The 27,579-nt window shown below is 41.4% G+C and overlaps 1 protein-coding gene across 1 annotated transcript; it reads left to right on the plus strand.

Moving 5' to 3' along the window:
- On the plus strand, window positions 1–27,579 carry ADA2 (adenosine deaminase 2). Its single transcript, XM_079992748.1, has 10 exons — window positions 1–130; window positions 7,409–7,737; window positions 9,312–9,537; window positions 13,764–13,974; window positions 16,754–16,881; window positions 18,766–18,856; window positions 19,816–19,924; window positions 22,792–22,949; window positions 24,028–24,230; window positions 25,305–27,579. Exons 2-10 carry the CDS (start codon window positions 7,425–7,427, stop codon window positions 25,399–25,401), a joined length of 1,536 nt encoding a protein of 511 aa, XP_079848874.1. The 5' UTR covers window positions 1–130; window positions 7,409–7,424; the 3' UTR covers window positions 25,402–27,579.

The raw sequence follows: 27,579 nt of genomic DNA on the forward strand, positions 1-27,579 counted from the left end.
GGGGTTGGAGGTGGGAGCAGGTGGCAAGTTGTTTATCTGCTCAGCTGTTGTGCATGGCCTGACAGAGACAGACAAAAGCAGCTGAGAGGAGGAAGGAAATAAAAGGTCTCCCTCACACTCTACCTTAAAGGTTTGTAACCATAGTACGAACAGCACCCAGAGAGTAATTTGCTTGGAGCAGAGGTCTCGACAGAGCCTTGGGGTGTGTGTGGCTGACTTTGCAAGGGCCCTGGGAATGCCCTCGGCATGTGTTAGAGCAGTATATTATCCTACAGGGTTTCTGAAGTGCCTTAATGGAGCCACACAATGTTTGCTGATATATATACTCATGCAAGTGCCCTGCTGTGTGCCAGCAGGAGCTTTGGCAATGGTCTCTAAGACATTAGTCGCTGCACATGCTAATGTGCAGGCAGCGTCCCCTAGGATGGGGCAGCTGTGCCCCTGCCACTGCTCATGATAGTAAGCCTTGTGATGTGCCTGTCTTCTAAGTGCCTTGGCAAAACCCTTCGGGGACTTGCTAGCAGGCCAGGGAGCCTGGTTCAGGCTGGAAGGAGCTTTATTGTTGGCCTGAGTTTTGCCAACTGCAGGTTATCTTTCCAAGACTAAATATTTCTACCTTACCCAGAGCCAGGAACTGTTGTAGGTGTTTTTGTATATTTATTATTCTAATTATTATTATTATTATTATTATTATTATTATTATTATTATTATCATCATCATCAGTAATGATTAGTTTGATGTGCAAGCTGAAATAATAAACGCAGAAGGGGAAATACTAAGATGAGGCTTAATTTGCTCAAATGGCTTTAGACAAGGTTAATGCAAATGCATCAATATCAGTCAGTTTTTATTTTGTTTTCATTCTCATGTTGTTTCAGCGGAAGAGGTTTATACCTAACTGGCAGGCAGGAGGTTCCAGGTTCTACAGCAGGGGCAGAAGGGGGGGGTTTAAACTAATAGATCACAGGGTGATCACAGAGTTTCTGATGTGAGAGGAGATTCTTACCCCTTAATTATTATTGACTGAGAACTGTTTTCAGGCAGCCACTGAGAACATAGTAGGTACTTAGGTAAATGCTTGTCTAATGGTACCTCCAACTGGAGGGGGTGGGAAGCACTGACAGCCTCAGGGAGCTGACAGAGGACTGGATGTTGTTCATGGCTTGGGCAAGCTTTAAGGAGGTTGAGGGAAGCTGGGTGAGCTTTAATGGGGGGGGGGAGAGGTTGGTGAGCAGTTGGGCACAGGCCCTAGTAATTCTCTCTTTCTTTCTGAGAATCAAGGCAAACATTTTTAAATTATACATAATGGGATGCAGAGCATGGGGAAAGAAATTATGCCCCTCATCTCCAGTAGTATCCCAGGCACTCACATGCAGCACTCATATATAGCTAATGCAAGTGCAAGTGAAGGGTGATGTGAGTGGAGGGGATCTCAGCAATAAAACACTGCAGGAAATGTGGTTTCTTTGCCACAAAAACTACCATAATGGAATACAGTGGTACCTCGGGTTACAGACGCTTCAGGTTACAGACGCTTCAGGTTACAGACTCCACTAACCCAAAATAGTGGAGTTAAGAACTTTCCTTCAGGATGAGAACAGAAATCATGCGGTGGTGGCAGCGCAGTGGCTGCAGGAGGCCCCATTAGCTAAAGTGCTACCTCAGGTTAAGAACGGACCTCCAGAATGAATTAAGTTCTTAACCTGAGGTACCACTGTAAATGCAACAGTCTGCACCATTTTTCTTTACAACAAGCCAGTTGTCTGGAAGGTCGCTAACTTTAAGCTATTAGCCTCTATCCGTATCTAGAAACAGACCCACTTTCCGGGATGCTTTCTGGCTTGTGTGTGCAAAAACCTTATGGGGGGGACGAATCACCAAGTAAAACAATGAGGGCTCAGAGCAGCAGCAGAGCACACAGTGGCTATAATGTGCTCACAAGCCAGATGTGATCATAATAGATCTGTATTGTGCAATCTGCAGCTTTCCTATAATTATCAGAGCAACCAACAAGGGTGTGCAGTCCTTGCAGATCTTGGCAAAAGAAAGCTCAACAACTTTGTGCAAAACTAAAAAAAAAAAAACCCACAAGAAATTTTGTGTCCGGATTTTCACTTTTGGAAATAGGGCAGCTACTGTGAGTAGTTCTGGGAGAGTGGGACATTGCTGGTTTTATTTAAGAACCTAATATATAACTTGCTAGGTACCAGCCAGCAAGGAACATATGAAGCTACCTTATACAGCATCAGATAATTGATCCAGCTAACTCAGCATTGTCCACAAAGAGGTTTTCCAGAGTCTCGCACAGGCGTCTTCTCCCAGCCCTTCCTGGAGATTGAACGAAATTGTTGCTTTTGCAGCTATGCCACTGAGCTTCTCTATCTTTTTATTAGTAGAGTGCATGCTTTGTATGTTTCAGGTCCTAAATCAAAACATCTCAGTTAGCAGAGATGAACTGCCTGTGCTTAAAGCTTTTGAGGAACAGCCTGCACTTAAGTTCTGGGAAGCACAGTTTCCTGTCAGGCAGAGTAGCCAATTCAGCAAGGTCCAAATTGCTTGAATGCATACAGTGTTAAATAGCAAAAAACTAATGAAAAACCAACCCAACAACCTAGAAACTTTTATTTAAGAGCACTGAGTGTATTTTTTGAAAACACTGCATGTGCTTTTTAAAATGATTGATCAGAAATATGACATCATTATGAACAAGGAACAAACAGGTATCACAAAGCTACTTCCTCATTCTGTGCACCTGCATTAAAAATCCCTGCTCATCTATAAAGTTCCTCAGGCGCCTAGGATAAACTGTAATAGCCCTTTTCAGGCTTTCAAAATTACATTCCCCATTATGGCTTACAAACATCAAGCTAGATTTAAGCTTGTTGGTGTCTCTGTCATCTTTTCTCTCTTACATCATGGATGTAGGCTTATATTAGGAATCTATTTTCTTTATTATCTTATAAATGCTATTGCAACAAGTTAGTCGTGGTTTTGGCTAGAACAATAAACTTATGAACCTAAAGTTGACTTTTGAAGTGCTCTACTGTTTCCTGAAGACGAGCAGGAAGCAATTGTGGGATGCAACTAATCTGCTGTACCTTTCCCACCCCCAAGTCTGAGGACCTGTTTTCACTTATACCCGTTTTACAGCCATGGCTTTCATCAGGAGATCATGGTAATTGCTGAATGTGTTCTAAAGTGTTCTCTTCTAGAATTGGCTTCCATCTCAGAACTACAGCTCCTAGGGTTCCCAGGGACAGGGAATGGCTGTTAAACCAGTTTATGTCTGCTGTGCAGAGTTGGGGATCACTTGTGGCCCTTCTGATGTTGGAGTCTAACTCCCATCATCCCTGATCATTGGCCATGGTGGCTGGGACTGATGGAAGTTGGGAGTCCCAGCAACATCTGGATAGTTGCAAGTGCCTCATCCCTGTGTGAAGGTAAAGGTAAAGGGACCCCTGACCATTAGGTCCAGTCACGGATGACTCTGGGGTTGCAGCACTCATCTCACTTTATTGGCCAAGGGAACCGGCATACAGCTTCCAGGTCATATGTGGCCAGCATGACTAAGCCGCTTCTGGTGAGCCAAGCAGCACACGGAAACGCCTTTTACCTTCCCTCTGGAGTAGTACCTATTTATCTACCTGTACTTTGATGTGCTTTCAAACCGCTAGATTGGCAGGAGCAGGGACCATGCAACAGGAGCTCACCCCATCGCAGGGATTCAAACCGCCGACCTTCTGATCAGCAAGCCCTAGGCTCTGTAGATATACCCAGTGAGGCTATAGCTTGCATTTCCTTTCCTTTCCTTACCAGATGTGGGGAACCCATGGGCCATCAGATGTTTTGACTCCCACCAGCCTTCTAGTCTGGCAAAATCTAGTGATCCAGTTTCCCCATCCTTGTTATATGCTAATTTGCCTAGCTCAAAGGTGCTGCATGTTGACCCCTCTACCTATCTTCTGTTACTAGTTTGGTATCCCCCAGGCCCTTTGGCTTTCACTAGTACTGTATTTATGAGAACACATGCTTCCCTTAATGCCAAACTAGTAACCAAGTGATGGCAGGTAGGAGGATGGAGGATACAGAGTAGAAGCCGCAGGGTATGGAAGATTTCCAACTGATTGTGTTGACTTTGGTTGAAATGCAAGGCAGGAAGATTGGAAAAGGGGGGGGGGGGGACGACACTATTCACTCAGCCTCCTCCAAGCCTGGCTGCTCTAGGGCAAGCTCATCATGTGAAAGAGGTCTTTGTGTCAATCTCCCTTGGCCCTCTTGTGTTGCATGCCAGCAGGTAGCAATTGTTAAGATCCTCTGAGCAGGGTCAGAGTGGAAGGAGGCAAAAAATGGCTTCTGTTGTCATATAGAACAGGGATCTTCAGAGGTCTTGTCTATAGCAACAATGCTGCAACCCTGCTCAGCCTAGCCTTGCCAACTTCAAAAGGACTTTTTTTGCTCTTTGTTAGCTTATTCTGGGTGGGTGAGATTCCTGTGTCAGCAGCAGAGAAGCTTAGCAAAATAAAGCACAGCTTAGAATAAGAAAGGGAGTGGGGGCTGATCTAGTCCTGACTGTTGTTCTCAAGCAATAAATGATATGCCTAAAGTGCTCATTATCAACCCTGTTTAGCACAAATAAGCCCCTGGAAATGCATCCTGAGATGGAATGTCCCAGGTTTTGTCTACCTGCAGATGAAGTTCCATTCCATAAATGGGAACATGCTACAGGAAGCATATTTCTAGGAGCATCTGATAGAACCTAGTTTAAGGATTATTAATTGCAGGGATTTGGGTTTTTTTTTATTTAGCGATTAGAACCTCTGGATGAGTAAATCCATAAAAATATTTACTATAGTAGTTTAAGAATTCCTGCCTGGTTTGCCCAGGCTCCAACCACAATCATATATTTGTATTGTTTATTCTTCCTGGAAGTTCTTTAGGAGTGTATTATAAATCAGTGTAAAATAGGCAGACTATGATAGTGATTAAGAAGTCGGAATATAATGTTCATGGCAGGCCTTTACTGTAGCCTGCTCAGAACACTTACGGGAAATCACAACTTCTGAAAGTTCAAGTACATGGAGATCATTTTATATAATGACTTGTTTTAACAAACAAAATTTAAGTGGTGTAAACTACTCTGACGGCCCATGGCTCATATATATGATACAATAGTCTGTGCAGTTTGGACTCTGGTTGTGTAAGTGCCATTATGGATGCCTATTGGCTAGTGCCCATAACATCACTGGTGATAATGAGTGACATAACTCTGTCCTCTGTTTGCACCTTCTTTACTTCTTTACACAAAGCATAGAATCATAGAAATGTAGAGTTGGAAGGGACTCCAAGGGTCATTTAGTCCAGCCCCATGCAATGCAGGAATCCTGCCAACAAGCATCCCCCTAGGTAGGTTCAAATCACCAAACCTCTGGTTAACAGCCAGACACATTGAGGCATTCCATGAAGTCCTTACAAAATAAAAGCAACAGCAGCATAAACCAAAATATAAAATCTCCTTTGTTTACTAATCCTTTATTTTTCTACCCCACTTTTACTCTCTCTCGATTCCTAGGAGAGTGAGGGTGCACCCATGTTTCCCTTTTTTAAGACAGAAAAGTGCCAGAGACTAGCAAGATATTTCTTCCTGCGCTGGATTGGGACTGATGTGCCCATAGCACTAAGGCCCCGTCCCCACTACACATTTAAAGCAGAATCATGCCACTTTAAACAGTCATAGCTTCCCCTAAAGAATCTTGGGAAATGTACTTTGTTAAAGGAACTGAGAGCTGTTAGGAAACACTTATTTCCCCTCACAAAGCTACAATTTGAAGAGTAGTTTAGCAATCAATCTCTCTTCCTAGGGAGCTGTGATAATTGTAGCTCTGTGACGGGAACCGGGGACTCCTAAGAACTCTCAGCATCTTTAATAAATTGCAGTTCCTAGGATTCTTTGGGTGCAGCCATGACTGTTTAAAGTGATGTTTCCATACATCCTAATTTTGTACATGTAAGTAAGTCTCACTGCATTTAACAGGCCTCTTACATAAGCATATATGTAAACAGTAGTTCCTCTTTGCCCTAACTCTTCATAAACACCTCACATTTAAAACATGCCCCTCCTCAATGTCTAGGAACTGCAGTTTGTTAAGGGCGCTGGAAATTGTAGTTCCCACAATACTTTGGAGAGTGTGCTTTAAATATATGGTGTGTACACAGTCTTCCCTTGCTTGAGCAGTGGTGTGTGTCTTAAATACAGGGACAATTAACTATTTACAGTGGAATTAGAATAGGTTCTGTTTCATTTGTCCCGTATTAGAACAGTTTTGTAGCACCAACCTGCTTTTCTATTTGCTGACTGGGCTCTGACTTTCTGCTTGTGAAAGCATTTTGCGTGCTATATGTAAGGATGGAAAAAGTCAACAGTAAGTGAATTGCAGCTGTGTTTCTGTGTGAGGCTTTCATGTAATCTTTCACTACAAGCAGAGTGAGTTTTCTATAAATGCAGTGTGCTTGCTCCTGACTGAGTCAGTTTTCCCAAGGCTCTTTGCCACAAGATCAGGTTGCTGCTCTCTAGACTGTAGGGTGGGCAGAGGATAGCAAAAAGTTGTTGCAATAAGTAGTAGCCATGGGATACATTAAGAAGGAGCCCAAATACTGAAGTATATGTGAGGACACAATAGACGATGAGGGGGAAGTGTACTTAACTCCCAAGCCCTCTCACATGTGGTTAACACTACTCTGCCAGACCACAACCCTACAGGGCTTTCAGAAAGATATTGAAGATACATCCTTTTTGCCAACTTTCCCTTGATGTTTTATTAATTCATTATTGTTACCTTGCTCTTGCTATTGGTTTTGATTACATTTTAGCAATGTTTGATGGGCTGCCTGTTTTATTAGTTGCTGACTTTCCAGTATTTTATTTTCATTGTATCTTTTGTATTCATTGCTTTTAAATTTTTATTGCATTTCTGTATTTTATTGTAAAAGGTAAAGGTAAAGGACCCCTAGACAGTTAAGACTGGTCAAAGGCAACTATGGGGTTGCAGCGCTCATTTCGCTTTCGAGGGAGCTAGCATTTGTCCACAGACAGCTTTCTGGGTCATGTGGTCAGCATGACTAAACCACTTCTGGCGCAAGCTGCCTTGAAAGAGTTTACTCTCAAAAATGGCATATATATCTTCTAATTAATTACTGAGTATTAAATCCAGATTTGTTACCCATGGCATTGTGTGTATTGTAATCAATGCACCACTTAAAGGCAGGTTTGGTGAACGTTAGGCAGGGTTCCAAATATGGCCTTCCTGGCCTCTCTGTGTGGTCCCTTGAACTCTTCTCGGCAATACCTCTCATTAAACACCTATAGTGTGTTTAATTTTTATTATTTATTTTTGCGTCTTTGTTTTCTAGGTGCATCCCTCAAGTGATGTCTCAAGTAGCTCAGAGAACTAAATGGCCAGTGATCATCATTTTCAGTTGGGTTTCTCTTTGTGTATCCATGCCATTATTGAATGAGCGGGACTTACTAATTGAAAAGGAGAATGCCAGTCGTGTAGGTGGAAACCTTGTGCTAACAGAACTTGAAGAAGATGCCAATAAGATGCTCATGCATCTCAAAGAGAAGGAAGTAGCTGAAGCTATGAAAACAGGACTGTTTCCACCCAGCATGCATTTCTTCAAAGCCAAACACCTCATTGATCAAAGTAATGTTTTCAGCATCTTACAAAAGATGCCCAAAGGTAGTAATTCCAACTTGCATTCTTATGGCATCTCTCCGGGTGTTGTATTAAGTGAACTTTTACAGAGGCTCATGTGATTATACTGGAAGATTCTGTATAACAGGAGTAGGGAACCTGTGGCTGGTAGGTCTTATTAGGCCTGCCAGGTCTCTGATTTGGTCTGTGAGACCATGTTGGGCAAACCACACCCACTAGTCGGTCGCCTGACATCATACATTGTCAAACACAGAGATATGCTTGCTCCTTAAAAGACAGCAGGCGGAAGCTTACTTCTGATGTTAGTGCTGTGGAATCATTTTTCAAGTCTTTTAAAGTAGGGTACAGTGGTACACCTCGGGTTACATACACTTCAGGTTACATACGCTTCAGGTTACATACTCCGCTAACCCAGAAATAGTGCTTCAGGTTAATCACTTTGCTTCAAGATAAGAACAGAAATCAGGCTCTGGTGGCACGGCGACAGCAGGAGGCCCCATTAGCTAAAGTGGTGCTTCAGGTTAAGAACAGTTTCAGGTTAAGTAGGGACCTCTGGAACGAATTAAGTACTTAACCCGAGGTACCACTGTATTGGAAAATATGCAAATGATAGCTTTCTATTTCTCTTATATTGGAGCTTCAGACCTATTAAAATCTTTAATGGATATTGGGGCACATAGTCTGTGTGAATGCTGCATAAAAACAAAGTTCATCTCCACCCATAGTTTAGGTGAGCAATTTACTTACAAGAGCATTGCCACAGCAATATTTCAAGTAGAAATCTATTCCAAACCTTACCTGGAGATGCTGGGGATTGAACCTAGGACCTTCTGCATATAAAGCATCTGCTCTGCCACTGAGCTACAGCCTCTTCCAGTGGCCTATGAGTCCATTTGGAGCACAATCCATCTGTGTAGCATATATATATATAAGGTCAATGACCAGGAGAGAAGATAAGAAGAAAACAAAGCACATAAAACACAATAAAAGTATACTATTACATATACAGTTAAAAACAATGTAAAGTATTAATTTTAAAATTATTAATACTTTGCCTTGTTTTTTACCATTTTAATATAATTATTTAATATTTTCCTTTTTTAATATGGCCAAAATAATACACACACACACACACACACACCTGTGTAGCAGTACAATACTCCCAAGGGCTACCAGTCAATTTCTATTCAAGCATCAGCATGGGCTGAGCTTTTGCCAAAGCCCATCAGCTTCACTCAAATGTTGGTATTGCCTGTGAGACTGAACTGGATCATCTTCTTTTGTCATTTTTGACTGTTTGAAACTCTTTCCAGCACTCTGCAAAACTTTTAATTTCGATGGTTACTTGTGCTGGAGGATGCAGTCCATTCACCAGTGTTGAAGTAAGATTCATGTCAGTAAATGTGCTTCCTGTATGTGGAATGGGATCGGGGGATATTCTTGTCTTGTCTCAGGCAGGAAAATGTATTGTTGACCTGGCTTATCCCATCACAGTCACATCATCACTAATACCATGACAATATAGATAACTTCAGTTTTTCCAAGTACTATTTAAGCACTGTCTTGTTTTGTTATACTTGTCTCCTCCATTTCCACAGGTGGTGCTTTACACTTGCATGACTATGCTATATTGAGTGTTGACTGGCTAGTGTACAATGCCAGCTACCTGCCAAACTGTTACATCTGCTTCACCCCTTTATGGGATGTCCGCTTCAAGTTCTCCAGTCCTCTTCCTCCCAAGGATCTGCCTCCTGATTGCTCTGAGTGGGTGCTGTTAGAGACCTACCGCAATAACCTGAAGGATATAACTGGATTTGATAAGAGGTAGGTGAAAGCTTGTGATTAGTCACAAATGAATTCCACTGTTATTCTGCCTATTCAACTGGAGCAAGAGCTGGTTGCTATTTAAATACATTATATACTGTACGTGCTACAATTTTATTCCATCTGAATCTCCACTTTGCTCTGTTAATGCAAGGCCTTCTTTATACCAATTGGACCCTTGGATGACAAGGGAGTAAAAGGTGTGCTATAGGAAGATAATGAGACTGCAGAGAAGCAACAACTTTTCTGCATCTATCTTCACAGCAGAAGATATAGGGCAGTTGCCTGTACCTGAACTAACTTTCACAGGAAGGAGTCTGAGAAACTGAGGCAAACAGTGGTGGTGAGAGACCAAGTTTGAGGCCTAACAGACAAATAAACATTGACAAATTGTTGAGTCCAGATAGCACCCACTCAAGGGTTCTCAAAGAACTCAAATGTGAAGTTGCTGGTCTTCTAACAGAAATATGTAACTTGTCCCTAAAATAAGCCCCTGTATCTGAGGACTGTAAAAAAACCAATATGACACCAATTTTTAATAAGGGGATCCTGGAAATTATAGGCCTGTTGGCTCAACTTCTGTCCCCAGGATATTCTTGTTAAACATAAAGCAACTAAGCATATGAAAGTCCTTTCTCATGAGAGTATCAACAAGCATATAAATAGTGATTACCTAGATGACATTGTGTACCTGACCTTTCAAAAAGCTTTCAACAAAGTACATTACCAAAGACTCCTGAGTAAGTTTAGCAGTCATAGAATAAGAGATGAGTTCTTTTTGTACATCAAGAACTAGTTAATTAACAGGGAACAGAGAGCAGGAATAAATGAACAGCTCTCCTGATGGAGGGAGGTTGAAAGTAGAATCCCCAATAAAGAGTTCTACCATAAAGTATAGGTGTACCTGAAAGATTTTTGAATTAATTCAGAGTTCTACCATAAAGTATAGGTGTACCTGAAAGATTTTTGAATTAATTCAGTTAATTAATTAATCTGAAATCGTTCCAAGACCTGGCAGACAGCCATGTTTAAATCATATTTTACATACATTTTGCATTCTGCTTACAGGAGATGAAGGTTGGAGGCAGGAAAATAGCGCCTCTCTCTGGAATGTGCTAGCCATAGCAACTGCTTTGCATCCTCTTACTTACAAAGCAGCAGCAGCCAATTAATTCAAATGGGGTTGGGGGCTTGTTTTATTTTTTATCTCAAATGTACTCTTACTTTCCTCATGTTTGCTGTGTATGGTGAAGGAGGAGAAAATCAGGGCAGCTTGAGTTACAAAAACTTTAGTGCCAGAACACTGCAGACTTTAGAAGTTAACTCAAAAGCTAACAGTGAGTGTATACTTGACACATATTGGTGCTACAGTAAAGCTGCAGTTTTATGCTCACTTATCAGGGAGTACCGTAATTCCTGTTGATTATGGCGAGATCCGAGTAAACATGCATAGGATCAAACTTCTGCCCTCTCCGCCCCACAGAGGACCATGCTGCCCCAGGCTTGTGAAAAAGACATTACTGTACATAGTATCTTCCTGCCTCCCAATTTACCATGAGATCTTTCTCATCCTCCCCTCCCCCTACCTTGCTCTGTCCCCTGAGCTTGAGGAGATTCTGTCTTTTAAAATTCCCATTATTTGGCTCTTGCACTTCAGATAAGTTTGCAAAAGATGCCTCTGGCACTTCATTGATTCCTGGTTTTGAGGGTCACCTGGTTGCTATGTCACCACATAAGCAGTTCTCCTCTGAATAGGCCCGAAATGCCTGTTGCTGCCAGATATATAAACTAGTTGAAAATGCTGCTCTGTGTCCCCTTCTCTAGCTATGGTCCATTTCCTTTCCATTATGTGGCATTGTTTACAGAGTACTTTCTTGCCTTGCCCGATCTTTTGTGTGATAATGTAACGAAAGACCGCCATTGTCATGCAGAAAAGGGCAGAGTTAATGTTGCTGTGGAAACTTAACTCTGAATTCCTCAACTGGTGGGCAGTTGTTATTTTTTGGGGGGGAGAGGGAATCACCCTGGATGAGGTAGGCCTACTGGATTTCTTTGTTTATACATAAGACCCCCCCCCCCGAAAAATGTGTTTAATAAAAGTAATAAACTACCAAATGGAGTGAAAAATAGCTACAGCCCAGCACAGGAAGGAACTCCTTAGGTAGGATAACAGCAGCTGGCATATTAAATGTGTGGCAAGCAGACTCCATTTTGTGATCTCCCATCCCATCTGCTGACCAGGCCCAATGCTACTTTGTTTTATGGCAATTGGCAACTCAGCCATTTGCAAGCTGTAGGAACACAATTTTCCTGATGAACGATAAAGATTTTTAGACAAAGATAATAAGTATGAATTCAATCCAGATCTCACATGTGTGATGATGTGTACTTTTAATTCCTTAGGCTGAGATTAGGCAAAGAACCAAACATAAACTGCTCTTTGGAAGTGGCCACTGTTGTCATAGCAAAGGAATGAGGGAAGCCTAGGCCAGAAGCAAGCAACTTGTTCATTATTAAGGGTCCTGATGGAGAAACAGCAAGAGCCAGTGTCTCTCAGACATAATTTGCATATTTTGTGGCATACAATGAGCATATTTGCATATTATTCACATGGGTATGTGATATATGCCAAGCCACAGCTGACAGGCATGTTGTTCTTACTCTGAACTAGGCAGAGAAAAAGCCGCAAATGAGAAAACGCTTGTTTTATAGTCCCTCTCAAGCAACAACAGCAATGTTCAGTGAACACAGAAATCATTAGCTACAAAACAGGATCTATATTAGGTTGTTAAAAATTGTTTCTGAGTGTTTGGTATAAATAGGGAAATGTTCAAACTCGTTTCTGTAATAATTAACAAGAATCAGTTAGCAGGAAAACTGGAATTATTAGCCTGGGGTGCACTTAATAGATGTGTCCATGTATGATAGACAATATATGCCCCACAAAAGGACTAGGCAACCCTTAAATAGAATACATTTTCAAATAAAGGACAGCCTTTCAAAATAGAAGACTGTCCTCTCTAAAGTTGGGCCCATGGCCTTATTATAGAAACAGCACTCTGTTAAGTTTAATCACTTGTTCTTTTCCTTCTCATGCTGTCCTTCACAGTGTATGGCGTTGGCGAATTATTCATGTGGACTCTAGCTAAGTATTACATTTTTATTGTCACTGTAGGCAGATCCACACTGTACTCTTAAAGCACATCCCATGCACATTAAAAACTCATAACTTTCCCCAAAGAATCCTAGGAACTGTAGTTGCCTCCTCACAGATGTACCATACCCAGCATCCTTAACTAACTGCAATTCCCAGGATTCTTTGGGGGAAGTCATGTACTTTAAATGTGCATTGGGTGTCCTTAAAATGTATGGTGTAGATCTCCATTTGCCACACATATGATCAAGCAGGTGCATTCAACAAGGGCTTGGGAGAGTTTGCATTGCTGTAGGAAAACAGTAGACTGTGAGATTCCTCGAAGAGGTTGAACGGGCAAAAAGAAAAGAAAAAAGTCCACTTTCTCAGTTGGGCTTGGGTCAGCTAAATTCTGAGCCCAAAGCCCATCACACACTTACGTATTGGCCGCGGGCTTATCAAACACATCCTACATGGCTATGCATTACTGCACATTGCAGTTGTGTGGTGGTGTTTTGATATTCTGGTTTGATGGTGTTTATTTTATTATTTTAATTGTATATTATACTTATTTTTATTGTTGTATTTTTGTAAGCTATCCTGAGACCATTTGGTGAAAGGTGGGCTATAAATAAATATTCATTCAAAACTGCCAGCAAACACTTTAGCCTGCAAACCTGTGCACACTTTACCTGGGAGTAAGCCTCACTGAACATAGTAAACATGCACAGGATTATGCTGTTAAGGCTGCAATTTTAAATGCACTTGAATAAGCCCCATTAAATTGCAGGAATTGATTTCTAAATAAATTAACACCCATTAGGACTGTACCATACATGTGTTAGGGTCATAGCTGTCAACCTTTCCCTTTTCTTGTGAGGAATCCTATTCGGAGTAAGGGAATTTCCCTTAAAAAAAGGGAAATGTTGACAGCTATGGTTAGGGTAAATAATAATTTTTTGTATGAATATGGTTAGCCTTGAGGTTGTAGTCAGTAGAAAGTGTTTTAGGTTTCTGTCAATTGAGATCACAGACACAAAAGTCTTACAACTCTCTCTCTTTTTCTCTCTCTCTCCGCCCCTCCCACCTCCAGTTTGTTGAGCAACCTCACTCTAGTAACAGATATTCCAGAGGTGACCTACCCTTCTCAGACTTTCATCTGGAAGAGATTTGAAAATGCCTTCATCGCTGCTTCTGGCCTTATCAGCTATGCACCTGTGTTCAAGGCCTATTTCTACCAGGGGCTGTTGGAGCTCTATGAAGATAACATACAATATGCTGAGATAAGGGCTATGCTGCCACCGGTAATGCTCCTTCCTTCCTGGGGCTCCTCTTCCCATCCAGGGAGATATTTTGTGACCAATACCTGAGTAAACCTGTTGTACTCTTTTAAAATATTATTATTATGGGTACCTAAAATGTCTTGTTTCCCAGACTGGTAACTATGGCACTAACATCTGCCCATTAGCTCTGCTCAAACCTTGTCTAGAGATAATTTAAACTAATGTCAGTTAAACAAAAAGTAGTTAACTCTTATGCCTAAATAAACCCAGTATCTTTCAGGAATATGTAGAATTCTAATTGTTTTGAGATGATACAGGATAGTAGTCCAAAACCTCATTATATGATCTCTCAGCACAGATTCACCTACTAGTTATTTTTATGCCCACAACCTTCCACACATCCCTCTTGCCACTGGGTTGGTAACTAGGGGAAAGGGGGCAAGTAATACTCCACAGGATTTGGTCTATGTCATTAGCTGCTGATAATTAATATAGTCAGTTCTGAGAGTATGACCTATAGGATTTTGAACATATTAATAGATAGTTGATTACAATGCTAAAGACCACTATCAGGACATTACTTAGACAAGGATATTAATCTAGGGCAGATTATCATACTTTAACATTTAAAATAGGGTCGGGGGACTGTTTTCAGACGGAGGGCTGCATTCCCATCTAGGTAACCTTCTGGGGACGTCAGAGGTGGAGAGGCAAAAGTAGGTGCTGAAATTACTAATGTAAATTTCACCTTTGTACAGTAGGCTAGTTCCTACACACATTCCCACACCCACCTCTGTTCTCTGCCCAGGCATCCAAGATGTATTATCAGAGTTCAAAAGCATTCATGTCAGATATGAAGTCTTCTCCTAAGGATGTGACCACAGGAGAAGGTGTGTGGCAAGTCCCAAGGGCTAGATAGAAGTTTCTCAGCCCAATGAATAATTTCCAATAAATATGTCATACAACGTCTAGAGCAGTGTTTCCCAACCGGGGGCCATATGGTCCCCTGGGGGCCCCCAGGATATTCCAAGAGGACCCCGGTAAAAAAATGTGTAAAGGGGGGGGCATAGCATGAGGCTAGGGGGCCACAGAGAGAAATGAGATGTGAAGGGGGAAAATTGTTGGTTTTTTTAAAAAAATAATCCTGAGTGGCTACCTATCCATTTAGTCAATCACAAGCGTGTAAGGGGGCAGCCCACCAGGGCCTAGCACTCCTTTTTGCCACATGTGTTTTATTAGAGCAGTTCTGGTTTGTTGCCAGTGGGAGAGGGCAGCCTGGACCTGACTCTGCAAGGCGCAGGGTGCAATCCACACCAGAGCCTAGCTGAGCAGGGTCATCTGGTGCTGCTGACTTGCATCTCATAAATAACTGTCTACTCAGAAGAAAGCTACACTGGGTTCAGTGGGCCTTACTCCCAGGTAAGGGTGTGTGGGACTGTAGTGTTTTATCTAGGCATCCAGGGCTCCTCCCTTTGACAATATCTTTTTGCACCAAGTCAGTGAGGACCACTTGTTTTTTTAAATTTTTTTTAATGCATATTTATTAAGGTTTTTTGAATACAAATGCGTAAATATTAAACAACATTACTTATATCATAACATAATTTCGTCGCTTCTTTGGACTCCCTCACATCTCCCGCTCCCACTTACATCATTACAAAAAAAAAAAAAATTTCTCCAAGCAAATTACCCACTTGTTTACAATCTTATCTCCGCTCGTTTAAATAAAATCTAGCAATTCTCCAAAAAATTTATATTTTCCTTAATCTCACTTATCGTCAAAATCAGATCTAGTTCAGTGGTGGGCAGTTATTTATGATCTAGCATCCTTCTTAACATTCAACCAAATTACAATATTTTTGTAAATAAATCTTGAATTTCCTCCAGTCCTCCTCAACCCTCTCTTCTCCCAGGTCTCGGATTCTACCAGTCATCTCGGCCAGTTGCATATAGTCCATCAGCTGCATCTGCCACTCTTCCAGTGTGGGTAGATCTTGAGTTTTCCAATTCTTAGCGATGAGTATCCTTGCTGCCGTTGTTGCATACCACTTGTTTTTTTTAAATTATCCCCTATATACAGAACTCCGTGTGCACCTTTTGGACTGTCTCTGTAGGTTCCCCCCTCCTTGTCAAATAAGTGGGCTCAAATAAGTGTTGTTTACTTTTTTATAATTCATGGAAGATGGTTCTCCCTTGGAAGGTTCTGGACTTCTAAGCAAAGGTTGGATGGCCATCTGTCATGGATGATTTAGCTGAGTTTCCTACATTCAGGGGGTTGCACTAGAAATATGACCTTTGGGGTCCCTTCCAGTTCCATGATTCTATGTTTTTCTGCTTCAACAATACTTCATTACGTTCCTATCATTTTATGTAATTGTATTTTGTATAAATTATACAAATTATAAATAAAGCACTTTCTAGGCACTGGTCTGAGCAGTCCCCCTTCCTTTCCCAGTGAAAAACCACTGTTTAGTTCTAAATCGGAACATACAGAAAACCCTGGGGGAAAGCAGGGGGACAAGAGGAAGTGTGGATAAACTCTCTGCTTGAATGTGCAGGTTCCTTGAGGGGAGTTTGCAGCCACTTTGCTCCTCCTCAGTTGCTTTTATTCCTGTACTGAGCTAAAGCAAGGTTTGGCTTAGCTTATTGTCCAAAGCTGGACTCATGGTTGAACCTGGGCTTGAAACTGCAGCCAGGAACAAAACTTGAGGAGTTCTGGTGCCGATTGTTTTTTTCTTGTTTTATGACAGACTGCCCCCTCATTTGCCTTTACCTTTATGTTTGCATATTCTGCCTACAGGTATATGAGTTGGATGGTACCATGCATGACAAATCCTGGTCTATGGCAGTTTATCAAAGCACAACCCAACAGTTTGTAAAGGACCACCCAGACTTTGTTAGTGCAAAGATTATATACACAGCACACAGGTAAGGAATATCTAGATGACTTTGCCAGAACACATATATTTGAACTTATCTAATTCACATTTTATTGTTGAAAGAAACTGCAGGTCATTATAGATGAGAAAAATACATTCAGTTCAGAAAAATTAACAAAAACATCTTCGGAAAATTGAATGAAAAGAAGCCCACCTCATTTGTGCTCATTGAAACAATCTATGATATTAATGCCTTGTGATGATGCCAATACTTGTATCCTCTGGCTCAGAAACATGAACCTTGGAGAGTTGTATTGTTTGCTTCAAATATGAGGTGAACATTACGATTCTATAATTATTCTCTGGCTCAGATAGCAGCACATCATGTTCCAGAAGGGGGAAGCAATTTCCCTCCCTCTATTCTATTTCCTCTATTCTACTTATTGCTGCTATAGGAGCCATAGTCAACTGTGTGGATGGATAGGAGTTTGGCTGGGAGAGAAGAGGGAGGGATTTGGAGACTCATAGGTAGGTGTGTAGGAGGGTGGGTGTTTGGAAGCTCATGAGGGGGAGTGGGGTAGAGGCTTGATGTTAGCACAGGGTGCATGGGATATTAATCTACTTGGATTGGCTCAAATTAAGATGAGATGTTGCCCCATTTTGTGGAAGAATACTTTGACTTATTTTAAAGCAGTTACATTCACACCTTGTTGTCCGCTGCCTTTAGTATTTGATAATCTCTGACACAGCTTAGGTGCAGCAACTTCAAAATGAACCCCTTTTAGCTTTGGACCTCTATGAACATCAACAGGTTACAGATATATTTTCTGCTGGTGACACAGTAGTCAAACTCTCAGCTAAATTTCCCCCTGCTTATGAAAGTAAGGACAGCTGAACAAATAGTGGAGGAGAGCCTCAGCAACGTTACACTATCATATACAACATATTGTCTTATACTCATTTCCCCATCCACTATTACCCATGCAGAAGAGTTTAAGTTCTTCTGAGGGGAATTTAATCAATATAAAAACATAATTTTCATACCTATGATTGTATTAAAAACAAAACTGTGTGCTTTCGGCATGCAAAGAGCTCTATTTGACAGTAGTCTAATAAAAAAATTGAAAAGTCTCCGTATTACATCTTTTGTTGACTCAGATGGTTAGTGGCTAGTACTGAGCTTCTGCTCTGTCCATCAGAAATAGCACTTTTAAAAAATCCTCCTAACTCAACTGTTTTAATGAGAAATATTTAGGTTCTGTACAGATCAGCTAATTTAGGCAGCTTGCAAAACACCATTCACAGTGCTAATGAAGTGGCACTAATCAGCTGTAAATCCCCTTTTGGTTCAGCTGTGTCTTTACCTGCCCCACACCTGACATCATATAAGATGCCAGGGTTAGGCTAAGTGGGCGTGGTTTGGCCAAAATCGCATTGCGGGCAGAATGGGGAGGCCTGGGCACTGGAGGTTCCTCACCACTGATGTAAGACCTCTGATTCAAATGCAAATTGCCTCATCCTCTTTGCTCTTTGCTTTTCCTTTGTGCTCTAAGTCAGCTGGCCATGTTATGTACTTATTTCTTTCTGAAACAACTTGCAAATTTTGGTCAGAGAATTTAAAACTCTTTAAAAATAAGCTGCTCTGAAAATGGGAGAAGTCAGCTTTGTGGTTGGCACAAGGGCTACACAATTAGTGCTGTGCAAATTCAACTCTGAAGCAAATGGGAAGTACAGATTTCTTGTGCACAAAAGATGGTGAATGTGGTGCGCTTTCAGAGTGGACTCATTGCTAGAATTATGTACACACCAATGCATGTAACAGAAAACATCTAAATATCCAGTGGCTGGTTCATAATTTGAAAATAGCCTTTTTAGACAGTACCTAGTTTTTTTCTCCCTCTCTTGGTACTCTTCTCTTCCTGTTAATTTTCAGAAATGAGAATGTCCCCCAAATTGAAGAAGCTGTCCGTGCAGCTGTGGCACTCAGAGCAGAGTTCCCGGAAACTATGGCAGGCTTTGATTTGGTAATCTCCTATATTTCTTACTTGGTTTTGTTTTTTGTGTTAGAAGGAAAGCAGGGCACAATAAGATTATATTTATGGTGGTGGACACAGGTTTCCTTGGGCTACAATCCTATCAAAACTCTCTTGCATGCGATGTAATGTACCTTTTGACCATATAGCTGAGGCCATGACAAATTGCTGCAGCATCTGAGGTGAAATATATTTGATGTATGACATTCCTTGGAAATACTTCCTACTAATCCTTGTGAAGTAAGAAATGGAATCATGGAATTCAAGAACTGGAAGGGATCTGAAGTTTGTCCAGAGCCCTATAACCCTGCCATGATCTTAAGGCAGACAGGCATGTCTGCAGGGTGGAAGGATACCAACAGCAATGCAGCTCCCTGGTTATGGCTTTCAGCCGCATCTTCAGTTTACCCAAAGCTGAGTTAGAAGCTGCTGCCGAGGGCAGATCGGGATTTCCCTCCCCTGTGCAACATGCTGCCTGAGGTGGGCCATCTCATGTTGCCTTATTGGCGCAACAGCCATGTTACGGCAGCAAGCTAGCTTAGGGGCTGCAGGACAGACCACCCGGCATACCTTTCTAGCCACTTTCTACCTCTCAGAATTTGCTGCCTGAGGCAGCTACCTCACTCTGCTTCATGGTAGGGCTGTTCAGAGCAGTTCAATGAGAAATGTTTCACTTGTGCAGTGTAACATGGGTAAGCAGGTCTCCTTACCTATGTTTCAGTGCCTTGTGTAGTTCTGTCCACTTAAGAAACAAAGGAAATAAAAAAAGATGCTTGTTGCCGCAAAGTTATGGCTGCAGATTATTTTTACCTTATTTCACAAATTGAACATCGGGTTGAAATGATTTTTAAAATAAAAACATAAGTTATGACATTTCAGTGCAGGTTCTTTCTCCTGATCTATAGAAGATCTAAGCATTAAATGCTTATCAAGAACAATTTCCTTCTCAGGTTGGCTGGGAAGATGGAGGAAAGGCCCTCTGGGAACTAAAGGATGCCTTGACCCTTCCGGAAACTCTGGGAGATAAATTGCCATATTTCTTTCATGCTGGTGAGACAAGTAAGTATGGGCACATCCCACTAATGATTTGAGGTCTTCTGTCAAGTAAGCATATATAAATTTTGTTAAACGAAATAAATAAGAGTAAGGGGTAACTAGAAGATGAGGACTGAAATCCTACAAACACTTATCTGTGAGTAAGTCCTATTGAAAACAGTGTTGAAACTGTCCCCACACACATTGAATGGATATTCAAATAAAGATTTGTATATAGAAGCATAAGAGTTGTAAGGAACCCTTAAGCCCATCTAGTTCAGCCTCTTGCCAACACAGGAAGTCTGTTGCTACATGTCCATGGTAGGTGGTCATCCAGCCTCTACTTTAAAAAAATCTTAACAAAGGAGAATCCATCACCTTCCAAAGTAGTGCCATCAGGAAGTTCTTTAAAAGCCTTCAAATCCAATCTATGTCTGCAAAGCACGTGTGTGTGTGTACGCGCACACATTTTGTAACCGACCAAAATAAATTTCCTTCACTGCCTTACTGTTTGCGACTCTTATATGGGTTGGGGGCCATAGGCTTGCAAGAGACAAATAGGTCATCTGATCCAAGACTTTCTATTCAACCCTACATGCTGCTGCTGCGGCTGCTATTTATGCAGTACAATCTGCTAGCAATGATAGCTATGTTCTACCTCCACTGTTAGAGCCAGTATGCTTCTGAATGCCAGTTGCTGGGTATAACAGGTAGGGAGAGTGCTGTTGCACTCAGGTTTTGCCAGGCCTGTGCAGAGCTTATCTGAGGAGTCTTGTTAGAATAAAGATATAAACTGGCTGCCACCCCCCCCACCTCCCGACCTGGGTTTTGTTTGTTGGCTTCCCCTATACATCTGGTTGGCCACTGTAAAAACAGGATGCTGTACGAGATGGCCCCTTGTCCTGATCCTTCAGGGCCCTTCTCATACCCTCCAACATTTCTCCGATGAAAATAGGGACGTCCCATTCCACAATGATAATTTTACTATTTATACCCCACACTCTGGGCAGCTTCCAACACATATAAAAACATAATAAAACATTAAACATTAAAAAAAACTTCCCTATACAGGATTGCCTTCAGACAGCTCAGGGATCAGATAACTCCATACCCTCTAAAATTTCTCCAATGAAAATAGGGACTTCCTATGAAAAAGTGGGACATTCCAGGATCAAATAAAAAACTGGGATGGCTTCTCTAAATCAGGGATGCCCCTGGAAAATAGGGACACTTTGGAGGGTCTGTCTTCTTATGTTCTTAAGAGAATCAAAACTGAGCCTTAAGGTAGGGCTGCCGTATGCCCAGGATTTCAAAGGTGAAATTTATGTCTTGAGGGAATTTTTGAAAGGCGGATCTTTGGCAAGTCAATCGAAAAATGTGGTGTTTGTTTTTTTGCTGTTTTATAAAAGAAAGCTCAACAATTTCATGGTCATCCTAAAAATAGCTCAACAACTTTTGGTGTGTCCTGGTTTTTACTTTTCAAAATATGGCAATCCCACAGTAAGGAGAAGTACAGGTGGAAAGAGTGTTGTTATACTCAGGCCTTGCCTGTGAATTTGTTATAGTCACCTAGTTGGTCACTTTGAGAACAGGAAGCGGGACTAGTTAGGTCTGTGGTCTGATTCAGCAGGGCTTCTTATATTATTATGTTCAGAACTTTCTGATGACCTTTTTGATGAAACTAGATAAACAGTATTCTGCCTTTTTGCATACTTTGGTGTGTGTGTCAGTGGACCAATCTAATATTACAGCTGCAATCCTAGGCACAACATACATAGAAGAAAGACCTATTGAACTCAGCTGGACTTATCTTTGATCACGCATGCATAGGATTGTGCTTGTACCAGTCATCTGAAATGTACTGGCAAACCCCCTCGTGATAGGCATGTTGAGTAGCAAATAACATTTTGCCAAAGCCTGTGGCGTCTGCCAGAGTTCACGTGGATTACTGTTTTGCATAAGCAGTCCTAGAATGCTTTGCCACATAGGAGCCTCTGCTCACAGAGACTTAGCAGGGCGACAATCTGCTGCTCCATCTGTGCTGCAACAAAACAGAAAACGCCGACTCAGACAGTAGTGTCGGCTGAGCTATTACTAAGATGTCAGAGGAGTTTTCAGGGAGGATGATTGGGTCACATGGTCATGTTTGCCAACTTTCTGCAATATAGTTACAGTGAAACATGGTTGTAGGAAATCAAAAGGTTTTTCTAGTACCATAGCAATAAAGCCTTGAAACACTGATAACGGAAAGAAGGCACCCTTTCCATTCATCGGGTGGTTAAGGGTTTGCTGTTGGTTGATCCTAGGTATTGGATGAAATCTGAGTGGCTAATTTGCATTAAAAGCTCAATACGGAAGCCGTGTGGCACGTTCAACTTCCGAAAAGTTTTAAAGCCGAAGCAGTTACTTCCAGGTTTTCAGCATTCGAAAACCAAAACATTTGACTCCCGAGACGTTCAAAAACCAAGGTGCCACTGTACTTTGCTTTACCAAGCACAGAATGGTTTGCCATTTTGAGTGGAGTGGGCCACTTTAAACATGGTACTGATGTGCACAGGAGGCATTAAATCCTCAAGAGTGCCAGATGCAAAGGCTGGATTTTGGGATTCATGGCCATGAATCCACTTGGCCACTTTAGGCATGTGATTTAACTTGACTCGCATGGTTGGTAAAATGAGATGTGGCAGAAAGAAAACAAAAAACCAACAAAGCAAATAATGAAAAAACATCAAACTAGACCACAGAAAAGTTATGGCAATCCCTTTTTAGGCCTCACATAACATTACTCTTTCAGAAAACAACTTATCTGGGTTTTTCCTCTATGTATTTGGGACCATTGTGACAACCATTTTGTGGTTTATATTGATGTAAGAATTCTCTTTATCACTCAGACTGGGAAGGCACCTCTGTAGATAGAAATTTGTTGGATGCTCTGCTGTTGAACACCAGCAGGATTGGCCATGGATTTGCCATTACCAAGCACCCAGAAGCTAAGAATTTGGCTTTGAAGATGGATATTCCTATAGAAGTCTGCCCTATTTCTAACCAGGTACTGTTCACACAGAAGGGAGCCTAGGCCTGTAATCTGTCTTTGATAGCAGGATTAATCCTGAAGTGTGTTTACACGTGTGTGTGTGTGTGTGTGTGTGTTTTTAAGCAAGGATGGTAATACTCATAAAAATAATAATGATGCATGATAGATATATATAATTGCAGGATATATACATTATTGTAAAGCTTGGGGGAGAGGAGTAAATAATTATACTTCATATATTTGATGACTTAGACTGTAATCCACAAAAGCTTATGCTGTAACAAAATGTACTACTATTTTAAGGTACCACAAGACTCTTTGTCAGGACATCTGTGTACTGTCTTCAGCAGTTTGAAATCCTGCTGATTTTAGTTGGAGAAAGATGCTGCCCAGTGTGCCAGTGTCGTGTAGTGGTTAAAAGCAGTGGACTCGTAATCTGGTGAACTGGGTTCGATTCCCTGCTCCCTGCAGCTGCTGGGTGACCTTGGGCTAGTCACACTTCTCTGAAGTCTCTTAGCCCCACTCACCTCACAGAGTGTTTGTTGTGGGAGAGAAAGGAAAAGGCGATTGTTAGCCACTTTGAGATTCCTTAGGGTAGTGATAAAGCGGGATATCAAATCCAAACTCTTCTATTTACTTGGGACAGTCTCCTTCATTTAAGAGTGCATACAATTAAAGGCTATGTACACTTGTGTGGAAGAAGTTCCATTTGACTCAATGGACTTACTTGCAAGAATGCATGCATAGGATTGAGCCACAGAAGTGTTGTAATTTTCTAGAGTGCTACCTATGAGGCAAGATTTATTGTTGTTTTGTTGTTGTTGTTTAAATTTCTATACCGCCCTTCATCTGAAGATCACAGAACTGCTTACAATATAAAAACACAAAATACATACCATAATAACCAAAAAAACCCCAATATGCCCTTTGAGGCTCCCTCCACAGTTTAGAAGGCAATAGATTGTTTAATTAGCCAAAGACGTGGGAGAAGAGGAATGTTTTTGCTTGGTGCCTAAAGATATGTAACACACACACACACACACACAAATAAAATGGCAGTATTTACTTATCTCAGTTTATGTACCTCTTCAAGGTCCTGATGTTAGTATCGGATCTCAGGAACCATCCTGCTGCAGTCCTGATGGCAGAGGGTCACCACATCGTGGTTTCCTCTGATGATCCATCCATCTTTGGAGCAAAGGGTCTGTCATATGACCTCTATGAGATGTTCATGGGCATTGGAGGGATGAGTGCTGATCTGAGAACTTTGAAACAACTAGCACTAAATTCTCTAAAGTAAGTATTGTTATTATTAATTTATTACCGGTAATTAAATTTGTATACCGTCTGTCATCTGTAGATCTCAGGGTGGTTTACAGCATATAATTACAATATAAAACCACAAAATACATAATAAAAGTAAGAACAACAACTAACCAAAAATCCCTCCACAAAACATTTAAAAGGGCATCGGATGTCAACCATCCAAAGGCTTGGTTGAAAAGGAACACTTTTGCCTGGCGTCTAAAGGTGTATAATGAGGGTGTCAGCCAAACCTCACTGGGGAGATCATTCCACATACGGGGAACTACTGCAGGAAACAATAAACAATGTATGGGATATGGAGCAAATATTTAAAATGTACCAATAACCAGGTCAGGAAAAGCCTGAGCAAACAAATCAGGTTTTAACAGTCTTTGGTAGCACCCTGCTGTGGGTGCCTGCCATATAGCAAGGGAGGGGAGTGTTTAAAGAGTGGGTCTCACCACAGAGCAGACCCTTTTCTGTGTTGCTGTTAGGTGACATACTGTAAAATGCAGCACCACAAGACCTCCTTGTTAGCAGGTCTGTATGGGGCAAGGTGACTTTTTAGGTACCCTGGTCACAACTTATTTATAGCTTTTTAGGTTAGCAAAAGTTAATTGAAACTGGCTTAGAAGCTAATGGGCAAATCAGTGCAGTGCTTCTTAACACCTATGCACCACAGAATACTCCACTTATTACCCTTACTGATGTTGTGCTCTGCACTACTTGCCCACATTGGTAAATAAGTTTATATGATGGTTAGGTGAGAGGTCTATCAAACATGGACCTGGTAAGTGGTAAAACAGCTCCAACCATGATTGGCTTATCCTTCTCTGAGCTTGAGACCACAGCCATGACAACTGTAATTCTAAGCACACTTACCTGACAGCAAGTCCTGTAAATTCAGTGAGATTTTCTTCCTAGGCTGCACCTATATACCCAGTGCAGCATAAACAGTCAATTTGCTGAGTTTTTATTTCCTGCTCTTTTCTGGCTTTTGACCTGATCATCCAGCTTTTAAAGCAGTTTCTCCTCCTCTGACCTGGACTTGTTTTCTTTTCACAGCTACAGCAGTATGCAACCTGGTCAAAAGAAAAAGGCCCTGGAGATCTGGCAAAAAAAGTGGGACCAGTTCATAGCTTCAGTCTCTGCAGCATGCTAGACACAGAGGCACAAAAGACTTCTTCGCTTTAAACATGGTACTCTGATCAGATGACAGCTAATGTCAATATAAATTTGTCTTGTCTCTTGTACATTTCAGTACCTGAGCAAAGTGCCCTTTTAATTATGCTGCAAATGCTCCAAATCAATGACTGATCAAAATGCACTCCTTAAAGGTGGAACTAGGTGTGCTTCAACTCCATCAGCTATTGCTGTCCTGAACCCTTCTTGTCATCCCTAGATATTTAGCACAAATTAGGCCTTTTAGCCCTAGCTAGCCACTGCCTCTGGTAATATTTTGTCATAAAATGTGCCTTAGGAGCTTGAAGAAGCCCCTTCCCCTCAAGCTATAAAGGTAGTATTCTAGTTTTACCATACAACTACAGGAAAAGGTATAACTGGGCTACTTCCTTTGGAATCCTGAAATTCTCAGGTTTTATTTTAAATGATAAGTTTCTAGCCCACATGATATCTTCTGGCAGCCCAAACTTATATAAGATTTAGCTGCACAAACCCATTGAAATCAATGGCCTTAATAAGTACCGTATTTTTTTGCTCCATAGGGCACACCTAGTTTTAGGGGGGGAAATAAAGGGAAAAAAATTTATTCCCCCCACCCCAGGTCCAGGAGTGGTGGCAAGATTGCGTGCAACCTCGCCGCCGCTCCCGGAGCTTGCAGGCCTGGGGGCGGGGGAAGCCCCAGGTTCCCCAGCCCCCAGAACAGGTAGCTATCTGCAAGCCTTTCGAGCACAGCGGGAACTCCTGCTGCACTCAGAAGGCTTGCGGACAGCTGCCTGAAGCCCGGCGAGTGCAGCGGGAGTTGGTGCTGCGCTCGCCAGGCTTCAGGCTGCAGCCTGCTATCTGCAAGCCTTCGGAGCCCGACGGGAACTCCTGCTGCGCTCAGAAGGCTTGCGGACAGCTGCCTGAAGCCTGCATTCGCTCCATAGGACGCACACACATTTCCCCTTCATTTTTGGAGGGGGAAAGTGCGTCCTATAGAGCGGAAAATACGGTATACCATAGAACTGAGCTATGGAATGTCAACTACCTTGGCAGAACTTCCAGTACAGGAATAAGGAAACTGTGGCATTTCAGATATTGTTGGACTTTAACTGCCTCGGCCCAAGTCAATGATCAGGGGTGGTGGAAGTTGGAAGACCACAGATTTGCTTTGGTGCCATGCTTCACTCTTTGCCCTTTTCCATAACTAGTAGAAACGAAACAGATTATGCAAACTATCCCTTTAATATGCATTGTTTATCAGTTGCAGAATTCAACCCCCGCCCCTGCACAGGATGCTAATCTGAAACAAACAAATAAACATCCTTGATAATTGTAAGCTATCCAATTAAAAACATCTTAATCAGTTAATCTATGACTTGTATTTAATTAATTGATTTAAGTCTGCTTATATTTGCACATGAATAAAATACCCAATCTGAAGAAAAATAACTTCGTTTTATGCAGTGTTTTCACATATTGTTGCAGGTAACTGACTTAGAAGAGACATTATTTCCTGTTTGTCAAAAAATGAAGAATCTCTCTTCTAAGACGACCCTGTCATCTTGGACTTAGTCCCATTGTTAACATTTATTAAAGATTGGAAACCTCTCATAGACTTTGCATGAAAAAGAAAAAGAAATAATGACATTTGGATCTGAGGACTGAAGATGATGTTTTATATAGAGTGGCTTTATTAGGTGATTATTAGGTATACTAAAGTGGATGAAATGAATAATATTTATATAGTGGAGAGATGAAGAATCAGAAATTCTTTAGCTTCTGAACTTTTCTCTCTCTTCTCTCGCTCTTTTTTCTCATTTTCTCCTTTAATTCCTTTTTCATTATCCCTTCCTCTTTCTTTCTTTCTTTCTTTCTTCTCTTTCTCTTTCTCTTTTTTTTGACTCTGGATTAAGGTTTTAGTTTGGACCAAAAAAAGAAATATGTGACAATAATCTTAGTATTTTTCTTTATAAACTCTAATAAAATTTATTTTTTAAAAAAGGAATTACTGGTAGCCACATTGAGCTGAGTTGCCTTTACTTCTGAGTAGACTTACATAGGATTGCATTGTAAAATAATAATAATAAATTGCTGGTTGTTTAACTGGGAACACTTTATCACTCAATAGGTTTTAAAACACTCAATTTTATAATCTAATAAATGTTGCCACTGCTAA

The sequence above is a fragment of the Podarcis cretensis genome (assembly GCF_951804945.1).
Source record: "Podarcis cretensis genome assembly, chromosome: 10".
Classification (NCBI taxonomy): domain Eukaryota; kingdom Metazoa; phylum Chordata; class Lepidosauria; order Squamata; family Lacertidae; genus Podarcis; species Podarcis cretensis.